Source organism: Sinohyriopsis cumingii, chromosome 9, assembly GCF_028554795.1.
Source record: "Sinohyriopsis cumingii isolate HCF-2022 chromosome 9, ASM2855479v2, whole genome shotgun sequence".
Classification (NCBI taxonomy): domain Eukaryota; kingdom Metazoa; phylum Mollusca; class Bivalvia; order Unionida; family Unionidae; genus Sinohyriopsis; species Sinohyriopsis cumingii.
The window spans coordinates 93183855-93205609 of record NC_142969.1 but is presented as its reverse complement, the minus strand read 5'-3'; the positions used below and the strand labels follow the sequence as shown (position 1 = coordinate 93205609).

Sequence of the window (21755 nt, the reverse complement as noted above, 5' to 3'; positions counted from 1 at the left end):
ATGTGGAATGAATTGCCCACTGAACTTAGACACAAAGACACAGTTATCACATTCAAGAGGGCTCTCAAAACTCACTTATTTCAACTGCAAGAACAAACTTAAAGACCTAATAGTTTCCTACCTTAAATATTCTCAGCATGTTTTTTTATATTTTCTAATTTCATCGTGTTTGTTTTTTGTAATCATATCATTATATGTTTTTTATGTTATAGATGTTGTCTAATTGCACTTAGAGCTTCTAAAGATTAGGTGCTATACAAAGTCCTCATTATTATTATCATTATTATCTGAGGCAGACTTTCTTACCAGTAGGCTACCAGAGCTGTTGTTGAAACTGTACAATATGCATTTTAATATTACTTATTCTTGAAAAAAGAATCTGATGAAAATAGGCTTCCTAGAGCCCTGAGTGGCCAAGTGGTCTAAAACGCTCTGCGTCACAGATCACTGCCATCTCACTTCTGTCTGCATGGGTTCGAGCCTCGGGCTCGGCAAATGTGGATATGTGAGAAAGCTTGCTGGTAGCTTCTCATGGGTTGGTGGTTCTTTCTGCGGTTTTCCAGGGTTTGTCCTCCACCATTATTACTGGCTGCCATGTACAGCCTATCTTCTGCTGAAAAATGGCATTAAATCCTATAACAACAACAACAAAAATACATGCTTCCTAAAATACTGGTGTAATAAAGAAAATATATAAAAATACAAGTGTATAGGATTTCTGCCTATTGACTTATGAATGATGGTAAAAAGTCAAGTCAAATCTACCACAGGAGGTGGGGAAAAATCTTAGTTACAATTAGAAGTTCTGCTACTAAAACTATAATAAAGAACATGGTAAACACAAATTTCTTGGGTTTTTTTTATGTAGCCATAACAATTTTCCAGTCACAGCGCTATCAATTACTTTAAGTTCTACTGATAATGATACTAACATTAAACCCACTCTCAAAGACAAAATATTATCTTTGTAATAGCTATTTACAGAATTAAAACAAAATCAATGATTCTGGTCAGGTGGACAGTGAATTTGACTTTGGACAAAGTCAGCTACAAAATACAATTTTGCATAACCCATAGCATTTAAAAATAAACCAAATAAACAACGTAAATTAAATATACATAACAATATGATAATAAAAACCCTACCTACCTACCATAATTTTAAACCAGTGCAGTAGGAAACATATTTTATATGGGCAGCAGAGTGCTGAGTATCAATTAGTTTAATGGAATGCAAGTTAACACAACGACTGGTTAAAATTCATTTGTATATGTACAAGTCACCAAGCTCATACTCTTAAAGAATTAAAAAAATGCAAGCAATGATCTTTGGATAAACGCAAAATTAAACACAAGTGGTTTTCAAAACTTCTTCAAGGTGTGGACATTTTGGTGGTGAAGTCTGCATCATGCAGAACCAGTTAACATATTCACCCCTGGCGATGAGATAATGTGGCAGGAGGTAGTAGCCTACTACCAAGCTCTGTAGCATCAAGGTCATGCATGATACACTAAAGTGGGTGGTATTATAGAAAGGTAGACAGATGTAGATCTACAATGATACCAAATAAACTGGAAGTTCTAGTTGCACTACAAAATACAGAAGGAAAAACCTCATTATTTTTACCCAATTTTTTTCCACCCAAAGTTCTCCCGTGATCGGAATCCAATTTAGTGTCCGGAGTTTAGACTTTTTGGTCTCAGATCTAAGACAGACCAGTATGAACTGCAAACACAAAGATGAACCTTTGCAAAAAGTAGGATAAGATGGGCATTTGGAATAAAGAATGGTCTCATAACGATAATAATGGGTCCATTAAGCAAAAAAATACAACAAAAAAACACCTCCAACTGTTACCCTTCTGGTCATGTACAAGTCAAACAGCCAATGAAAAACAATGTTTCTAACACAACTAGGCATTAGGTTATTGGAAAATTACCTGGAAGTTGATGTCTTAGGATGTATTCAGAAATAGCTTTCAAAATGTGTTTCCTACTTGAATTTCAGGTGAGAAAAGAAAAAAAAATCCAGGGGTTAATGTGTTACATATTACAAGACATGCTGTAGTGAAAAACCCAATACCTTGTTCTTCCACAAGGAGTAACAATAACAATATTTTTCAGATTGGAGGTTAGATAAGAATCATTTTCACAGAGAACCAGCTACAGTGCTCAGTACAGCTGATGCAATTTTTTACTTCACCTACTGCAATGGGGCAGTTATTCTCATCAAGGCTCACTCTGTGCTTAAGTGTCACAGTGGGTGGCAACATAAGAATCATCTTTATGTTCATTTTATATCTGCCTTTTAAATACAAATAATGTCAAGAGTATTGTATATTCAAAACATGTTCTTTTTTAAAAGAGGTCTATTTCTATGCATGACTTGTACTAGCCTTTATTGCCAATGTCAAAACTTAGTACCATCTATACTCGCTTACAAGTCATGTCAAACTCCAAACAAAGCAGATCCTTATCTGCTGTAGCATAATACAACTGCAAATCAGGGTCTATGTTGCTTGTTCTACTGATTATTCCTAACATAGCATTATGTGATGACAGATCTGGGTATTTCCAATTTGCAGTTGGACTCGTCTTATAAAGGAGTATAGATGGCAATCATTTCAAATGGTTTAAACAACGTAGCCTACTAATTTTACACGATGATCAATACAAAGTAGCAATCAATCATGTTTTTACTTTAGTTCCAGGATATCTGAACCAATTTATGCACTGACTTCATGGGATGCTACTTTAAAGCAGCATAAATTTATCCTTTTGTTAGAAAGGTCAAGCAGACCAATGAGATATGCACAATCAAATTCCAAAGGAGACCCACTGCTATTTAATATAAAGAACAGAACAGAAAACACAGAATTTCCACTGAAATGAGAACTGTGCTGAGCCCTTAACTAGTAATGGTGATGCCTACTGTCAACATGTGCTGGCAATGTTATGTAACACAACTTAGAGAGAGACCTTAACTTGAGCCAACCATCTTCAGTTTAGTCATGCTAAAATAACCTAGATTTCATGTGTTACTGCGCCACAAAACACTCCACCCAGCCATATCAAATGTACTTCAAATCATGTATAATTTTTCAATTCTTCAAAATAAAAATAAAGTTTATTGTCCAATATACAAGACTGCTTAATGTACCTTTAAAAAAATACAGTCATATAAGAAGTCATATAGTTGCCTGTCATTGGCAGTTTTATATACAGGGGTATCTCTATCTCAAATTTGGAAAACTACGTTCATTTGATTTTAGCTAATAATGAAATCAGTAGTTCTCAATATTCAATATTCATGGTGTTGTGACAGTTCAAATCCACTCTGTAATCCTTGTTATTCACTATTTATTCGGTTCTATTATGTTATTCTCATCATACAATTTTACATCTTTTCCTAATCATGGTTAATTTTAAATGATAAAATTCACTTTTAAGAATAACTTGTCTTGCATTTAGCAACTGCCAACAACCTACTCTCTCTCTCTCTTCATGTTGTTAACAGAACCTTTAGTTTATTTTTTAATATATAAAAATATCTGTAAATATATTAATATACATATCAGAGCTCCATATTAGATATCAACTGACCACAAAGTTCTCAAATCTTGGAGTCACATTCAAATATTTTGTAATCAATGATGATGGTTGATATGATTTGTGTCCAAGTATTACAGTCCATTATTTCCAACACATACAACTGCCGATGATGTAGACTCAGATCTGCTGGCACATAATACACTGTCACTGGTCAATGCAGTTCACTTCAAATCATCAGAATAATAAAAGGGGACAAATTCTGATCCACAAATGTATCATGCACCAACATGCACACGGTTCATATTAGCATGACCTCTTTACAACGCGGAAATAAGGTATTAAAACAGCTTTATCCAACACTCGTTCAGAATGTCAATGCAATGAAATGAGTGATAAAATGAGGCAGGGTACCTAATAATTTGCTTGCTCAGTACTTGCTAAGAGGAATATCAAAACCTCACGGACTGACAGTTTAGTAGGATAGCTAAAAATATTGCGAACACTTGGTGTTTGTTCAATACTGGAGTAGAGGGATATTGGCAATAAAATACAGAGAGTAAACAGAATTCCACATGACCTCGTCAAAGTTGGGAAAGACTTGAAACTATTGTTGCTAACAAAATAATAATTATAGGTTACATTATTTGTATGGGAAAATATGAACGAGTTTTTCAGATGGATATACTGCATGACCTTGAGAGTGCACTACATCCATCCGACAAAATGAGTTTTTATTCTACCTAAAGCTTAATTAGTTCATTTTCAGATAGATATACGGCATGACCTTGGAAGTGCAGTACATGTATATCTATCAGAGAAAATGAGTTCATATTTTCCCATACAAATGCAATAACCTTTTTATTATATGCTCATTTTCTTATTCTGCCTGGCTTAATTACATAAACAAAAATACACTACAAGAAACAAAGTAACTGAATTTATGCTGTATTCCAAAGTAAATACACAAGCGCAGATTCATCAGTACACAACAACAATATTAATGTGTACATAACTCTGCCCAGCTAAATTTGAACTTAGTCGCACTCTAGATATCACTTTCGAAAGAAAATGGCATTTTGGTCTAGTGAAAATTTTATATTTAGAGTAATATGTGAATGAATGTGCATAGCAACAACTTTTCCATTCAGTCTGAAATGAATATATATTTTTGTAAAGTTTGCTAAATTTCATGATAATGACTGGATTTATCTGTGTCAAGTCTACATGAAGTACATCTGATTTCAGCAGTGAGGGAGCAGAGTGCTGGCATCTACAAGTGTTTCTGTTCTGTCATTGAATGTTTGGAGTCATAATGTGGGAAAAATATGAAGTCTTTCAATTTAAATTATCAAAAAGACGCTATGGAATATAATGTTCATTTAATTTGTAGTGCAGTAGGGAGGATGTAATTGCACCTGGAATGTACCAGTAGCCAAAATTACAGTACAATTTTAAAATGTGTAATCAAGCTTTACAACCCATGACATAGCTCATGTAATTTGGATTTGGAGAAATATGAATGTACATTTTGATTAAATTCAGGATGTAAAATTGCAAGTATATTTTTTGCCATTCTTATTACCAACCAAAGAAAACAAGTCTTGCCTTGTCACTTGCATGTTATCTGCAGGGAGCCAGCAATGTTATGACTTCTCTGGCATCTATTGCTAGCCTAAATTTGTATCAAAAAGTTAATGTGGAATATTGCAAAGCAACTCATATGTGGCAGACCATGAAACTTCTGCTTTAGTTCATTCAGAAAAAAATTTAATCAACCAAAACGTAAAGCATCTACTACTAGAGTGTACATGTTTTGTTTACAAAGTAGTTCCTTATACACTATTGGGCACACGTGTCATGCACATGAGTGCAATATGAAGGTGTGCAATATCATAAAATATTGCACTATTCTGACAATGTAAAGTTAACGAGACAAAAATGAACATATAATAATAATAATAATAATGATAATATCTAGGAAATAGAATTTATCCATCTATATGGCCATGAATTTAACTTTCTTGCTGGCTAATGGCTATATAAGGTTTATGACAGATGGCTTAGAATTTGAATGTGGCAATACATATTACTGATGTGAAAGTTGCTGGTGACAAATTTTTATAAAGTAAATTTTTAATTTTTCATTGATATAAGTGACTTGGGTCACTTAATACATGTTTTCACTATCTGTGGCATTCAGTGGATCATGTCGGTAGATAATAATACTACTAATAATAATGAGGACTTTGTATAGTACCTAATCTTTAGAAGCTCTAAACACTTTACAACATTAGACAACACCTAAAACATAATAAAAACATATAGTGATATGATTACAAAAAACAAACACCATGAAGTTAGAAAGCATAAAACATGCTGAAAATTATTTAAGGCAGGGAACATTATTAGGTCTTTAAGTTTTTTCTTGCAGTCAAAATAGGGCAATATGCAGACTGTACATTGCTAAAAAGACTGTTTGAATTCAGATGAGATACAAGTTGGGATAGAAAAACTTTTTCTAAGATTTTTTATATGAATGCGAGATTACAGACTGGGTAGTAGTTCTTTAAATCATTATGGTCAGGTGTTGGTTTCTTCAGCAGAGACTTTACAATGGCCGTTTTGATAAATTATGGGAATTCCCCAGATGATAGAGAGTTATTAATGACATCAGTTAGTGAAGGCAATATTGGATCTAAGCACTCAAGCAGCAGTGATGTTGGAATTGGATCAAGTTCCCATGACTTTGGTGCACTCTTCATCACTATTGTACGCACTAAATCAAATACTGCTAACGGTTGCCGCTGAAATTCTGTAATGCAAGGGTATGGTGACGAGTCAATTGTTATCAAGCTTATCTCCAATGGTTTGTACTTTGTCACGGAAGATATCTGCAAACAGGTTGGGAAGGTCGACTGGAGAGAAGGTAGTTGGAACTGGTGCACATTTGTTCCTTGACATTTGCTTATTAGTAATCTCAAAGAGTTCTTTGCAGCTTGAACTTCTGTGATCTTAGTACTCTAGTGGGATGATTTCGCTGTGTGAACTATGTGATGTTCTTCTTAGCGGCTTCATAGATTTGCTTATAAACAGTGAGTCTGGTGGAAAGCCAAAGCCTCTCAGCTTTATAGCAGTTTCTTTTAACAGTGTAAAGCTGGTCCCTAACACTGCTATACCACGGAGAAAACTTTTGAATTGATACTCTGCGCTTGGTTGCTGGGGCATGTTTGTCATGTAATGAATGCAGGCAGCTATCGAGTTGTTCTGCTGTAAGAGGTAAGCAAGTTGTTAGGTTTGTTTGGATGTAATGCATTCGTTTGGTTCTATTTATCATATGGAGGTTTCTCTTAGTAGCAAATAAAGGTGGAGGTTTAGGGACTGATATGTCAAGATGGCATATAATGCAGAGGTGATCTGATGCAAGTTCATGGGACACCTGGGAGGACTGTAGAATATTATCATCAGGTCTATGAAGAATCCAGTCTAAAATGTGACCATGTTTATGGGTGGGTTGGTTAACGGTTTGAGATTGAAAACATGAATGGAATCTAGGAGTTTTGATGTACAGTATATGGGTTTCTAGGACAGTCAAAATCTCCAAGAATAATCAGGTTGCCACCTATTGAACTTCCATACTCCAGAAGATTTGGAAACTGCTCCAAAAAGAGAGATTCAGTCAGCTTGTTTTTTTCTACTAGGAGGAGGGCGGTAGAGGCAAAAAAAAATGGACTGACCTTTGTTCCAGTGTGAGTGTGGTTTGGACTAGTACAAATGATGTGTGGTAGAAATTGAAGGTTGTGGTGTGGCGAATAAGATGTTATTAGAACATGATAACAACTAATTGCAAGCTATCAGTTGGTTCTGAGAAGCAATTAAATTTGATAGCAGCAAATAAGGATATACTCTACTGCTGAACAGGTTGGCAAAAAAATTCGGTGTCATTTGCTCATGTTGATATGTTTATTGGAAACTGAGAGTGTGAGATGCACTTGGGACTGCTTAGTGTTTTAGGGATCATTTACATAGATGACATGCTTTGTGGTCTGAACTTAACTGAGTAACACAGGATGCCACTTCAAGGATGCCAGTCATTGACTGTAATGGGCCTGAGTCGCTTATATCGATGAAAAATTACAAATTTACTTTATAAAACACATCTGTATCAGGCACAAAGAATACAGCTACCAGGCTACTTGTTGCCCCTGTTTCTACTGCAGACTATGAGAGGGGGATCAGTCGCCAGAATCTGATCAAAACAAACTTAAAAAATTCTTTGGATATATCTATCCTGAAAAATTTAATGAGAATTTCTATTGATGGGCCCAGTGTTGAAAATTCTGATTTCTGGAAGGCATTTAAGAAATGGTCTGATGGAAAAATGAGGTGGATACTGATGAAGTGTCAGTGAGATTGTTCATAAAGACTAAGCAGTATTTTGTATTATCAGTTACAAAGAAACATTCTTATTCATTCTTGCTTTTCATATGCTATACATTGAACTTCAAGTGTATATAAATTGGTATTGTTATATTAATAATTATTCTTGTGCTTTGAAATGTATGAAAAACATGTTAAAACTGTTTAAATGTCATATTTATATAGATTAAAAATAGGGCCAATATAACATTATGCATATATTTAAGTCTCTGCATCATTGAATAAAATGGCTACTATGGCTGAAAAGTGGCTCCAAATTTTTTAATTTGGCTAATTTCATGGCACATAGAAAAATATTTCCAAGGGAGGCCCTGCATGTGTTAATTTGAATAGATTGGAATTTGACAGATTGTGTATTACAACATATAGTAATCTTATTATGACATGGAACATATTGTTCAATTATTAGATAATATTACATCATTGTTTATAGTTGAATCTATTAGAAAATTGATTTGGGTTGTGTAATTACATTTATTAGAATGTAGTCTAAAGAATTATGTGAAGTAGACAGTGGATTTGTATGCATATGCATTCACGTATTTCTATGCATATGTATTCATGTATTTCTATGTATCATCCTATACTCGTAGGACACAGGCAATTTGAACGATTACTGTAACAACAGTAGACTGTTGTGTCAGAATATAAAATTTTTATGGTGTGCGTGTGTTATGGAACTTCGGAAGTAAAAATATTTATATTCAGAGCAAGACATGTATGGAATGAGATATGTCAGTGTATGAGAAGAGCCTGATAAAAGTGATTGCCATTTGTCTAATGAGAAGTTCATGAGAGAGTGATAGATTATGAGGATGTTTATAGGGAGAACATGATATACATCCCTTATATTTTCTTCAGGAAGCTCCCAGGATGCATGTAAGAGACGGCACTAAACTTCCAAGAGAGCGAAGAAGGAAGTACAAGAATTAGTACAGAAGGAGTGCAGAAAGAAGAGTGCAAGAAGTAGCGCAGGAAGGGTGCAAGAGAAGGAGAAAAGCAATAGAGGCATATAAAGGGGTGCAGGAGGAAAGAAGAAGGGAGAATACAAGAAGAGGGAAACAAATGCACTGTACTTTCTGGACAACAAATTTGTTGAATTTATACCAAAAATGTATTTTTTTGATGATGCACATTTTTGGATGACCAAATGAATTTTAAAACAAACTTTTGTTCAAATAAGAAGAAATCTGCAAATTTAAAATCAAAGATTTTGTTACACAATAACATTTAAGTGTTTTACATAATGAAACTTGCAGTAAATTTGTATAAACAACTGTACTAATAGTGTCTTCCTTAAATCATGACATATATTTACAAGCAGACTAGCATGCTATACATACAAAGCTATCACTCAGTTGAAGATCAATGTAATAATCATTTTTCAGGGCTTGATACCATTGTTTTCTGAGACAAAATCAATGCAACCAACATTAATTCTACAAAGGTTAAGATCTGCACAATTCCTGAATCCATCACAAATTAGCAAAAACAATGAAAAATCTGCAGGTGTGGTCATCTGTACATTTTGCAAAGCTGACATCTATCAATATAAAACCTATACAGACATATCTTCTGCTGTATCAAATGTGTGTTGCAACAAATTTATTCCTCGAGATGTGTGCATGTTGCTGATCAATGTTCCTGCTTGTTACATGTCATCCATGACTTCACCTTGCCTTGGATGGTAGACTCATTTCTGTGAGGCAGCGATATTTATATATTTGAGTGTCATCAGTGTACAACTGGTGACACACCAGATGTCCATCAATGACAAATAAGTGGCTGAGTGAACCGAATGAATGGGCCAAGAACTGGGCCTTGTGGAACACTAAACCCAAATGCATATCAGCTGGGCTGGAATGTTTTCCATTTATGACAAATTTGTGTCCTGTTGACTAAGTAGTACGGTTGTATCATGAATACCAATTATATGCTGAAGATGATGAAGTAATACATCATGGTCCACTGTGTCAAATGCTGCAGACAAATTAAGGAGGGTGAGAAGGTCATTACCTACTTGCAGAGGAGCAGTTTCAGTACTATGGTGAGGGTGATATTCAAACTGTATTTTGCCAAAAGGACTATTTGAAGTCAGATGAGATATAAGTTGAGATAGAACAATATCTTCTCAGATTTTGGCATGAATGAGAGGTTAGAAACAGGGTTGTAGTTATTTAAATCATTATGGTCAAACATCAGTTTCTTCAGCAGACACTTTACATGTCAATTCTGAAAAATGATAGGAATTCACCTGAAAAGAGAAAAGTATTTAAAACATCTGTGAAGGCAATATTGAATCTAAGCACTCAAGTAACAGTGATGTTGGAATCAGAAGTTCCTTTGGGGTGCTCTTCATTGCATTGTATCAAATCCATATAGACAGGTTCAAATGCTTTTAAAAGTTGCCATGTATATTAGGTATCACAACTATATGGTGACAATGAGTCAGCTGAATTTGTGTTGCCAACCTTATCTCTAATGGGCTGAACTTTATCAAAGAAGAAATTTGCAAACAGGTCCAGAAGGTCGACCAGGGAGACAGTCATTAGAAGTGGTGTACATTTATTCCCTGTAATTAGTTTGTATGTAATTTAGAAGAGCTCTTTGCAACTGAAGCTTTCAGTGATCTTAGTACTGTAGTAGGCTGCATGAACTATGTAACATTCTTCTTAACAACTTCATATATGCTTATGAATAGTAAGGCTGGTGGCAAGCTAAACCTCTCACTGTTGTAGCGTTCTCTATTAGCAGTGTATTACAACTCTACAGTCTCAAACTGAATACACAAAAGATCAAAAACCAACAAGTTTTGTAAAATTCAACAAAGTTATTTCCCAAGAATGCGAAGTGAAAAATGTTTAACAAACTTAAAATATTTCAAAATAAATTCTGAATAATCCTTGAATTTCTAACACATGTCCTAAAGATTAAAGTTCTGAATAAACTTTAGTGGTATTCCAAAATAATCCAATGCTGGAAAGGCTTAAGTGCCTGTGATAGCCTGTGTCATAATGATGTACCAACAGTCTTTTGCTGAATCACAATATGTACATGCAATACTAGAGATGGGAATTGGTCAGAAATTCATAATCGATAATTGGTTCCATTTAACAACTGATAATTGATTATAATTGGTTACTAAGAGCAAATATTAATTTTTGTTTGTTATAGTTATTTCATTGATCAAGAGTCAATCTACAGCAGTAATCTCTTTTAATGACATGTATACTTTAACCTGAAAATAATATTACATTTTTGTATGTTGTGTTGGGTGTTATTTTTGTTGTACAACTTTGTTAAATTAACACAACTTTTTATGGCTGATCAGTCATATGTAACTGAAATACAGCTACAATCCGCCAAAGTCCTTTCAATCATGGGATGTGTCTATTAATTATAGAAGGACACGGTTTTCTTGTTTGTCATTGTTTACAAATACTACAAGTGATGTTGCATTTAAGCTGAAACAAATCATCAAAATGTGTTTAAATTTATTAACTTAACAATTTAACAACTTAATCATGTAATAATGACTATACGTTCCTAATTATGACATTATGCACCTATGAAATATCCTATGGTTGCATATTTGTAGTTGTAAAGGAAATTAATAAATTTCAGGTCAACGTTAGTGGCTGGGAATTTATTAACCTCTGTGCTTTGCATAAAACTAAAAAGTAGTCTCTCTTTACACACAATCAATTATGGAGTTCACAACTGATTATCTTATTGGTTTGCTCAACCAACTGATTATTGATTATAATCAATAATCAGAACAACACTATCTAATACAATCAAAGAAGGTATCCTTATTTGAATTTCACTATAAATCCAAGTTTCTTTTTCCAAGAATGTTATTTTTTTAGCACTTTGTATTTCCAGAGAAGAATAAATTCAATCAAATAATTTTAATAAATTCCAGCACAAATGAAACAATGGACACAACAATAATAAAACTGATTTTGCTCAGATCTTACAGCACGAATAAATAATTTCTAGATAAAAAGATTATATACAATATTATATAGTCCTCTACTTGACCTCAGGATATAATTAGGATTTTATAATAAATTTTAAAAAAACTATTACCTAATGGAAGAAAATGGAATTGACTTTGGATAGGTTTAGTCCAAAATACAATTATCCATAGCATGGAATGAATATTAAAAAAACTAACAAACAATGCAAATTAAATACACATAAGTAGTGTAAAACTAGTCCCTAACACTACTATAAAATCAAGAACACTTTTGAATTGATACTAAGCACTTGGTTACTGGGGCATGTTTGTTAAGCAATAAAAACAAGCACTTCTCAGGTTGTATTGCTGAGGGAGATAACCAGGTTGTTAGGTTTGCTAGGATGGTTTACTTGGGTTTTATTTATCTTATGGAGGTTTCTCTCTGTAGCAAACAGAGATGGAGGGTTAGGTACTGACACATTGAGATGGTATATCGTGCTAAGGCGATCTAATGCAAGTTCATGGGACATCAGTAAAGACTGCAAAATATTATCATCAGGTCTATGAAGAATCCAAACAAAAATGTGACCATGTTTTGGGGTGGGTTGGCTAACTGATTATTTGAGGCTGAATATGTGAACTTTACAGTCATATGACTTTTGTGATCTTTGCTATATCTCAACCAGACTCTCAAACGACTGGGGAATATTTGCTATATAATGATCGGGTAAAATTCAACCAAACTCCGATACGACTTTTTGTCATCTTAGGAACTTTGAAAACCAGCTACAGAAAAAATGAATTTTGATATTTTTTACAGACTGAGTGTGGTTGTTGTTTCACTAACACATTCTAATATTGAATAAGAAAACATTCTCCTTTCTTTTCAACAATAATATTATTCAAGGGAAAGTCTGGATAAGAAAACCACTGAGTACCTGTTAAGTGTGAAATGTATTAATACCAATGAATGCCAAGGTGGTTACCCATCAGTGATTTTGTAAATGAAACTAAAAATACTTATGAGTTTTATTTTTAAAAACTTTTGGAAGTGAAGTATGACATAATTCTTCCTTCATTAAACTGTCATACACTGGCTCGTATCAATTAAACACAATGACTCTAGAAGTAAATTTTCTTTCTTGTCTCAGAAATGACCTTGTTGTTATTGTTGTAGGGTTTAATGCCATTTTTCAGCATATGATAGGTTATACATGGTGGCCAGTATTAATGGTGGAGGAAGAACCCAGGAAAACCCCAGAAAGAACCACCGACCCATGAGAAGCTACAGGCAAGCTTTCTCTCATACCCACATTAGTCGAATCCAAGACTCAAACTCACACAGACAGAGGTGAGATGGCAGTAATCCGTAACGGAGAGCACTTTAGACCATTCGGAAATGACCCTGTGTTGTGTATATTTAGTTTGCATTGTTTGTTAGTTTTTCCTCATTGATTATATGTTATGTATAATTGTAACTTGTGATTCACCTTGTCCAAAATTAATTTATTTTGTAAACAACATAATACGTGTAGATAGTTAACATTTCTTTATGAATGTGGACTAAATATGCAGATTATTATTGATATAAACATGTTTATCCTAATCTGAGTCTGGGACATTGGAATTCACATGGAAAAAAAACCTGATCAACCTAAGTTTATTGCATTCTTTATTATAATTTTTGTAACAGATTTTATCTTGTGTACAATATAGAATTTTCTAGAAATGAACTTTTGACCATAATCCTGGTTTTGCTTTTTTCAAATAGTTTTTTTATGTAATGTTGTTTACATGTGATAACATCTGAAGCAGAACCATTTGTATTGTTGTGTTGAATATTTCATTTAGGTCGAAATAATTTATTAGAATTATTATTCACTGGAATTACAAAGTGCTTAATATTTTTAGAGATGTTAACTTAAAACAATAATGAATTCAGACAAATGTTATGTTAATATGATTCATTAAAAGACTTGGCACATCTCAACACTCTAGACCACTAACATACTACATGTAACACATTTTAAACTACAGACACATCAACATATTCAATATTGGATCTTATTTGGAATACCACTGGATTCAGTTGGAACTTTATACATTTGGACTTGTGATAAAACTTGCAGAGCTAATGGAGATTCAATTGACAATGCTGTAAACTCTTTATAAATTTTCATTTAGTACTTTCGGAAAATAAATTACTTGTTGAATGTTAAAAACTTTGTAGTTTTCATTCTTTTCTGTTACTTAGCTTAAGACTATAGAGTGTTATGTATATTTTATTTAATTTGCATTGTTTGTATCTTAATTTTTTTCCCTTCATTACATGCTGCTGTAATGTAACATTGTATGTTGGACGTGACCTTGTCCAAAATTGAGTTCATTTCTGCTTGACCTGAATTTACTTTATTTTATTTTATTCTGTGTAAACAAATAATACATAGCTAAATTATTCTCAATGTGTATGAGTTTATAATCAGTATTATTATTATTAGAAGTAAATATATTTATTTGGGTTTAGGTCTAGGTTTTGAAATTTCCTTAATGTATTTTACAAAGTCCAGATTCTGGTTTTTATTTTGTTGTTGTTGTTGCTGCTGCTGTAGGGTTTAATGCCATTTTTCAGCACAAGATAGGCTATATACATGGCAGCCAGTATAAATAGCAGAGGAAGAACCTGGGAAAACCCCCGAAAGAACCACTGGCCCAAGAAAAGCTACTGGTATGCTTTCTCACATACCCACATTGACCAAAGCTGAGACTCGAACCCACGCAGAGGTGTGATGGCAATGAACCGTAATGGTGAGTGCTTTAGACCACTTTGCCACTCGGGCCCCTTTTTATTTTGTAAACATCAGGATCATTCTAGACGGTTATTTTCCATTAGATAATATTTTTTTAAGAAAATGTTTATTGTGACCACATGTCAAGTGGAGAATCTTGTAAATTGTTGTTGTTGTTGTTGTGGGGTTTAACGCCATTTTTCAGCACGATAGGCTATACATGGCGGCCAGTATTAATGGTGGAGGAAGAACCCGGAAAACCCCGGAAAGAACCACCGACCCACGAGAAGCTACTGGCAGGCTTTCTCACATGCCCACATTGGCTGAATCTTAGACTCGAACCGCCGCAGACAGAGGTGAGATGGCAGTGATCCATAACGAAGAGCGCTTTAGACCACTCGGCCACTCGGGGCCCCCCTTGTAAATTGTATATCTTGAAATATAATCTTGTAACTGAAAGGATTTTTCAGTTGTATTTTAAGATCTAACACTTTCAAGTTGTATTATATCTAGTGTCCAGTATTTCATTTTTGGGATGGAAATTTTATTTCTTCAAATCTTTTAATTCAAGCAATTATTTTCACTGGAAATAAAACTTTGTTTTCGAAATTTACATTCACTTTGTTTCGGAATTTTGTACATTTCAGTTATTATTTCACATATTTTAGAAATCTATACTGAAACCAACAAGCTTTCACAATGTCATCTGAAGTGGAGAACATTATCCTTATAAAGTTAGTAAGTGACTTAAACTGCATCATTAAAAACCCTGGGGTGTTAAAATGTAAAAGGAATATGTTGATACAGATAGCTTTGCTAGTCATGCAGTCAGTTTAGTTGTACCTGTCCCACAACGAGGATTTTAGTAACTGAATGAAACTGTACTGTGTAGTGACTTTCGTGTAACCAATCTTTGAAATTCAGAAATACTGAATAATCTGGACAAGAAACTTTCACAGCTACAGCCACAAGATAAGAATATCCTAAAACAGCTATTACTCAAATAAAAGCACTTGTTTCCAGATGTTCCAACATGCACAAATAAAATCTACCTTTACACTGAACTTGAAGATTCCACACCTGTGAAACTGCAAATATCATAAACAGGAATGTTCGAAAAAAGAAATTCAGTATTTGCTGGAGAACGATTTAACAGAACCAAATAAACATGACTGGAGTTCACCATGTATTCTTGTGCCAAAACCTGATAATACTTTCCATATGTGCATTGATAATAGGAAAATGAAGTGTGACCAAAACTGATTCATTTCTATTGCCAAGAATCAACAATTGCATTGACAAAATTGGATGTGCAAAATAGATCACCAAATTTGACCATTTTGAAAGGATTCTGGCAAATTCCACTAATGGAAAGAACAAAGGAAATTTTGGCATTCACAACCCCTGATGGACTTTATCAATATAAACTGATGCCATTTGGGATGAAAGGTTCACTAGGTATTTTTCAATGTTTAATGAACATGATTATATCTAGTCTAGATAATTATGACACTTATATCAATGATGTCATCATCTACAACACCTGGAAAGATCACTAGAAGACCATCCAGAAATTCTTTAGACAGACTCAGGATACAATCTGACAATTTCAGTGAAAGTGAGTTTTGCAGTGCAGTGCCTGTGTTACATTTCTAGGCCATATCATGGGGCACGGACAAGTCAAACCTAAAGAAATTATGGTCAAAGCTATCTGAGTTCCCTGTGCCTATCAGTAAAAAGCAGCTGATGCGATTTTTGGGTATAGCTGTTTATTATCAGAAATATTGCCCCCATTGTTCCATAAATGCTGAACTAATAAGGCTGCTGTGTTTACAAAAATATGTAAACGTTTATATGGTATACAATAACTGAAACAATACTATTTAACAGTTCTATCTAGCACACAGGTCTGAAAAATAAAAAAAAACAAACACCTCAAATACAAGTGCCAGCTTGTCACCTCTATAAATCCAACAGACCCATTTTGCCATATGCATGTAGGATAAGTTGCCATTCATAGTATCAATCACTAAAAGCAAAATGAGGCTATCACTGCTGCATTAGTAGAGACTGGTGATGGAAATAGTTGCTAAAGTTGGAAAGAAATAGTCATGTTCCATCATTACTTTTAACCAAACAAATAGTTCTTGACTAAAATTTACTGACGATCATTTTATTCTGAAAATGGATGGCCTACTCTCACGAAAGGACAAGATGAAACAAAAAAATCTGCAGTTTTTATGAAATTTTCTGCAACGAGTCTCTAGATTAAGTAAATGATTTACTCCCACTTTGTTCACAATACACGTTGCCTTATAATCCAAGAAACTCAAAAGAATCATTTAATACCAATGTAGAAACTCTTGGTTTAAAAAAATCGTACATACCAATTTATCAAAACGATATGAAATATTCTGCCAAAATCCCCATAACTTTGTTCAACTTAATAAGAGAGATTATTCTTCAATAGACATTCCTGCTCTCGAAATAGGACACAAAACTTCTATGCACACAAAATCATTGTCATTTAATATCAAAAATGTTTCCATCTACATTTGTTTCACAGCCAGACTTAGCAAAATATGCAAATTTTCTTGACCTCAAATTGCACATCATTTTATGTTTTCTTAATTGTTTAGTCTGCCAAAATTCTATTTTGCATTTTGAATTTACATTCTTAACAGTTAGAAAAAGTTTGAAATAAAAATTTATAACCTAGATGTAAAATTTGAATTTAAAGTTTGTGATTAAACTGATTGAAAAATTTCAGAAGATCAGTGACTATTACATGTACATATGTATACCAGTAGCACCTAAGAAAACAACTACAGCACATGCTGTGTTAAGTTCCTGGGCCTCAACCAAACCAACAACATGAAAATGTAATGTTCATGCATCTAAAAGTGTAATTATGGAGAATAAGATATTTTAGTTGTTTTACTTGTTATCACAGGCAATGGGTGTGTCCATTTTGACAGAATACAAAAATAAAATGTGTTTTTAATGGTTTAGTGTATCTGATCAATGTTTAGTTAATATTTAACCAAAAGAATAAAAGGAAAACAATTCCTTCTTTGAATTTAGCATATCCTACAATGCATTTATGCCATGATAGAAGTGATGCTTGTTTTGCAAACAGGAACTTTGTACATGTTCAGTTTAAGCCAAACAAAACTATATGTGATTCCGGTTGGTAGATCATTGGCTTTTCATTGCTGACCCTAGCACTTTTTCCCCCATAGGTTTAAATAAAACACATAAAAAAATCACATTAAATATATATAATGTTAAAAAAAGACCTGACTGCCCCAATTTTAAAACCAGTGCAATAGGAAATACACGTTTTATTTCTTGGCCCTATGTATGCAGTAGTAACTTCATACAACCTGGCTGGCAACAGCAGAGTATTTTATCATACTTAACTATATTTACAGTAATCATGCATACAATATGAGAAACATTTGTTTCGTTGTCTGTAAGTTTATTTTTGTTCCTCAACCAATCAGTGCATAAACACTGTACTAATTTTAAGATAAATTGATATAAATCTGCCATATGTTTATATTCTATTATCTACAGTGCAGGTTCAGGCATAATGAATAAGTAAGATGTACTCTCCTGCATACTGTGAAACTGAAAGGCAACATATGGAGGTTAGCATAGTGGACTCACAACATATAGGGTGTGGGTTTGAATCCTAGTATTGCATCATCCTATCTCAGCTGCAATGCTGTTATTCGGAAAGGCACCTTACTCCAATTGCATGAGGGAACTGATAGTGTTAAGTGATTAGTTGTTGGTTTAACGCCACTTTTAGAATACGATGGGCTATACATGACAGCCACTATAGCTGGTGAAGAAGAACACTAGAAAACCCTAGCAACAATCACTGACCCACGGAAAGCCAATGGCAAGCTTTCTCACATAACCACAGTGGCCAAGCCAGAGTCTCAAACCCATGACAAAAGAGGTGAGATGGAAATGATCAGTAAACTAGGTAAGCTCTTTAGACCAGTAAGCCACCTGGGACCCCGAGTGTTTAGTTTGATGGACTCATGACTGACTGGGTGGTCAGCATAATGGATTTCTGATAAAAAAGTTCAAATCATACCATTGGTACAGTATGGCTACCATAATGTGCCCTCAGGCAAGGTATTTTGCTTCAAACTGAAGCTGAACTGCCTTGGCACCTAACTGTAACAACCTACTCGTATTGCTGTGCCGCAATACACCAAATCAACTGCCTCAGCTATAAATCACCAAATCAACTGCCTCAGTTGGAAATCACCAAAATCAATTGTCTCACCTATTAATCACTTAAATGTGTTGATATGCTGTAAAACACTAAGCCCAATCCAAACCATACAACTCAATTTCCTGTGCAACAAATACTCGAAATCTGGAAGCAGTAGCTTGGATGTTGCATCACCGGTTGCTTAACGTTTCGTGCATTTAACACAAAAAAAGAAGAGAAAAACACGACAATTTAATAAATTAAAAACAAATACCAGTACTTATTATAATTATATTTATAGTGCAGATACTGGGATTTTAATGGGGGGGGGGGGGGGGGTCTTTTGAGAAATTTTCATCGGTTGTAATGGACAAAACGTCAGACTCCCGCGGGTACAATCGTAACTTATTTTAGAACCTACCTTGGAATTGTCATTCTCATATACTGATATATCCACGTTTGTAACCATTAGCTTATCTGGTAAGTCACATTTTATGTCATCAAACAACTCATGCAAGCCTTCATCATTCCGTTCGTTAGGATAATCAACCACGTTAACTACATTTTCTTTATTATCCGAGGACTCGTCTGCTTCCGCCATATTGTTAACGTTATTGGTATTTTCCTGTGAACGCATATTTTGCAAACTGAATCTTCTTTTTGTAGAACAGGCAGCACTACAGTGAACAACTCTGATATACTTAAATAGTTATTTCCTTGTTATTTTATACACAACTGCATTCTGGAAGTCGAAACACCAAGATATGCCAGGGCGAGATAAATGCATCATCATAATCGGAAACCTCCATACTAACAGACGTCACCGTACTTAATCATACACTTCACGATGGGTTACCTCCCCTAAGACCGCGATGAAACACCCGACATTGGGTTTTCTCCCCTTGCTAGGATATTCTGTAACGTATGAGCTCGGCGAGTTAATGGCACCATTCGCGGACTATAGCTTTTGGTGATCTGACCAAAGCTAGATCGCTGAGAGCTTATCCTAGTTGTAAGTATATAAAAAAATAATAGAGACATTGTTTTATTGATGGAATTTCAGTTATTTAACAGTCTTGAGTTTGAAACACTCATTGCTAAAATTAGCACCTGACTCTTTGGTGCGGAATTAAATACACCTTTTAAACACGTGCATCTCCAGAAAATGCCGCGGTTCACATCCTTTCCTCTACACAGAAGCTGACACCCAGGTTTCGTCTATACTGATAAATATAGGTTTGATCATCAGCACTCAGAAATTTTAAGTTATTTCATTTTAAATAACCTGGTGTTTGCATAGGCTTACTAAGGGAACTGAATTAGTACCCTGAGTCCTTCAGTGTTACGCATATTGTGTTAAATTTTCTGAAAGAAAAGATGCTTTATAAACTGTATTTCTTTTTTTAATGGTAACATGTCTTTTCGGCAATTTGCATAAACATTATGTACAGTAGATAACAAATTACCACATGTAATTTATTTTTTATATACAGTGTCATTCACTAATTCATCGTCGTACAACATGTATAATCGATTTTGTTTCTACAACTACGTACAAGCTATCGGGAATTTGCAATATATCTTTTCTAGTTTCTCGAGAAAGAATTTGAACGATTCGGCTATCTCGATTGGTACCTAGGACCTATTCGACGTAGAACGCATTACACATAACAAGAAGCATCTTTGCTAGCCAAGGTTCCGATGTGTTAACCCTATCTACATCTTTGGCGGATCGATCAGATATTTGAGTGCTTTTTCACAGCTACATCTAATGGATTTAAAGAGTTGTCTTCCATATTATGTAATGACAACTAACCAACAGCACGTAAGGAAAGGATGTATTTTGACAAACACCGACCGGCAGTGGAAAATTGCTTATATATCAGTTCATTTCAGTTGGGTGCTCCCCTTGTATCGATCATGTGAGAGCAGTGTTCCAATTTGAACACCTTGATTTTGATTTAATACGGTGACTTACCTCCGCATCCTATGAAATTCACCGACCCGAAGCACTGAATAATCTGATCGATCCGCCAAGGTGTAAATAGGGTTAACACATCGGAACCTTGACTAGCGAAGAGGACCAAGAAGACAGATCGTGCTATTACGATCCTGGCAGCAAAATAGGAAAATTATGTCTAAGAGATGTGCAAAGATCTAGCAATGTCGATTCAGCTGTATATAGGACCAACCCAAGTACAAAGCGGCCAAAAATGGGGCAAAAAGTGTTGCTCTTCTGGCAATGGTTGTTGTATATGTGTACAAAACTGTTCGATTGTCTTGGCAAGAATCTTCGAGCTACCAACAACAAACTCCATTTTCCACGCCTGCATAGGAATCGATGATGGTTGGTAAGTAGGGTAACAACAATCACAAGGAGCAACAACGACCGTGTTGGGAAATCATACTCTTCCTATTTCCTTGGAACGCTTTGCTCTCTCGTTGTAGACAATGAGCGCACCATATTCCAACTAGATTCCGTATACAAGATTGGAGAATCTTTCGTTGATCGCACGATATAGATTGGTCCACTCCATGAAGACAAACGAGTCGACAACACCAACGAAACATAATTAGGTATTACACGTGTCCACAACAGTCGTTGTAGTTAATAATAATAATAATAATAATAATAATAATAATAATAATAATAATAATAATCAGCCGTGTGGTCCTCAATTTTTTTAACCGCTCATGTTTAAATAAATAAATAAATAAAACAAATTTCCAAATGCCTCTTTTGCACTCAGGTATCCTCGTACACGTACTCACACAGATTTAA

The 21755-nt window shown here is 34.5% G+C and overlaps 1 protein-coding gene across 2 annotated transcripts in view; it reads right to left on the bottom strand.

Moving 5' to 3' along the window:
- The window catches only part of LOC149792258 (calcipressin-2-like), a 62182-nt gene extending 42380 nt beyond the window's left edge, over positions 1 to 19802 (bottom strand). For both annotated transcript variants that reach the window (XM_089970786.1, XM_089970785.1), the window contains exon 1: positions 19395 to 19802. In XM_089970786.1, coding sequence (XP_089826912.1) covers positions 19395 to 19610 — 216 coding nt within the window. In that variant the 5' untranslated portion in view covers positions 19611 to 19802. The remainder of the gene's footprint in view (positions 1 to 19394) is intronic.
- Positions 19803 to 21755: the final 1953 nt, after the last annotated feature.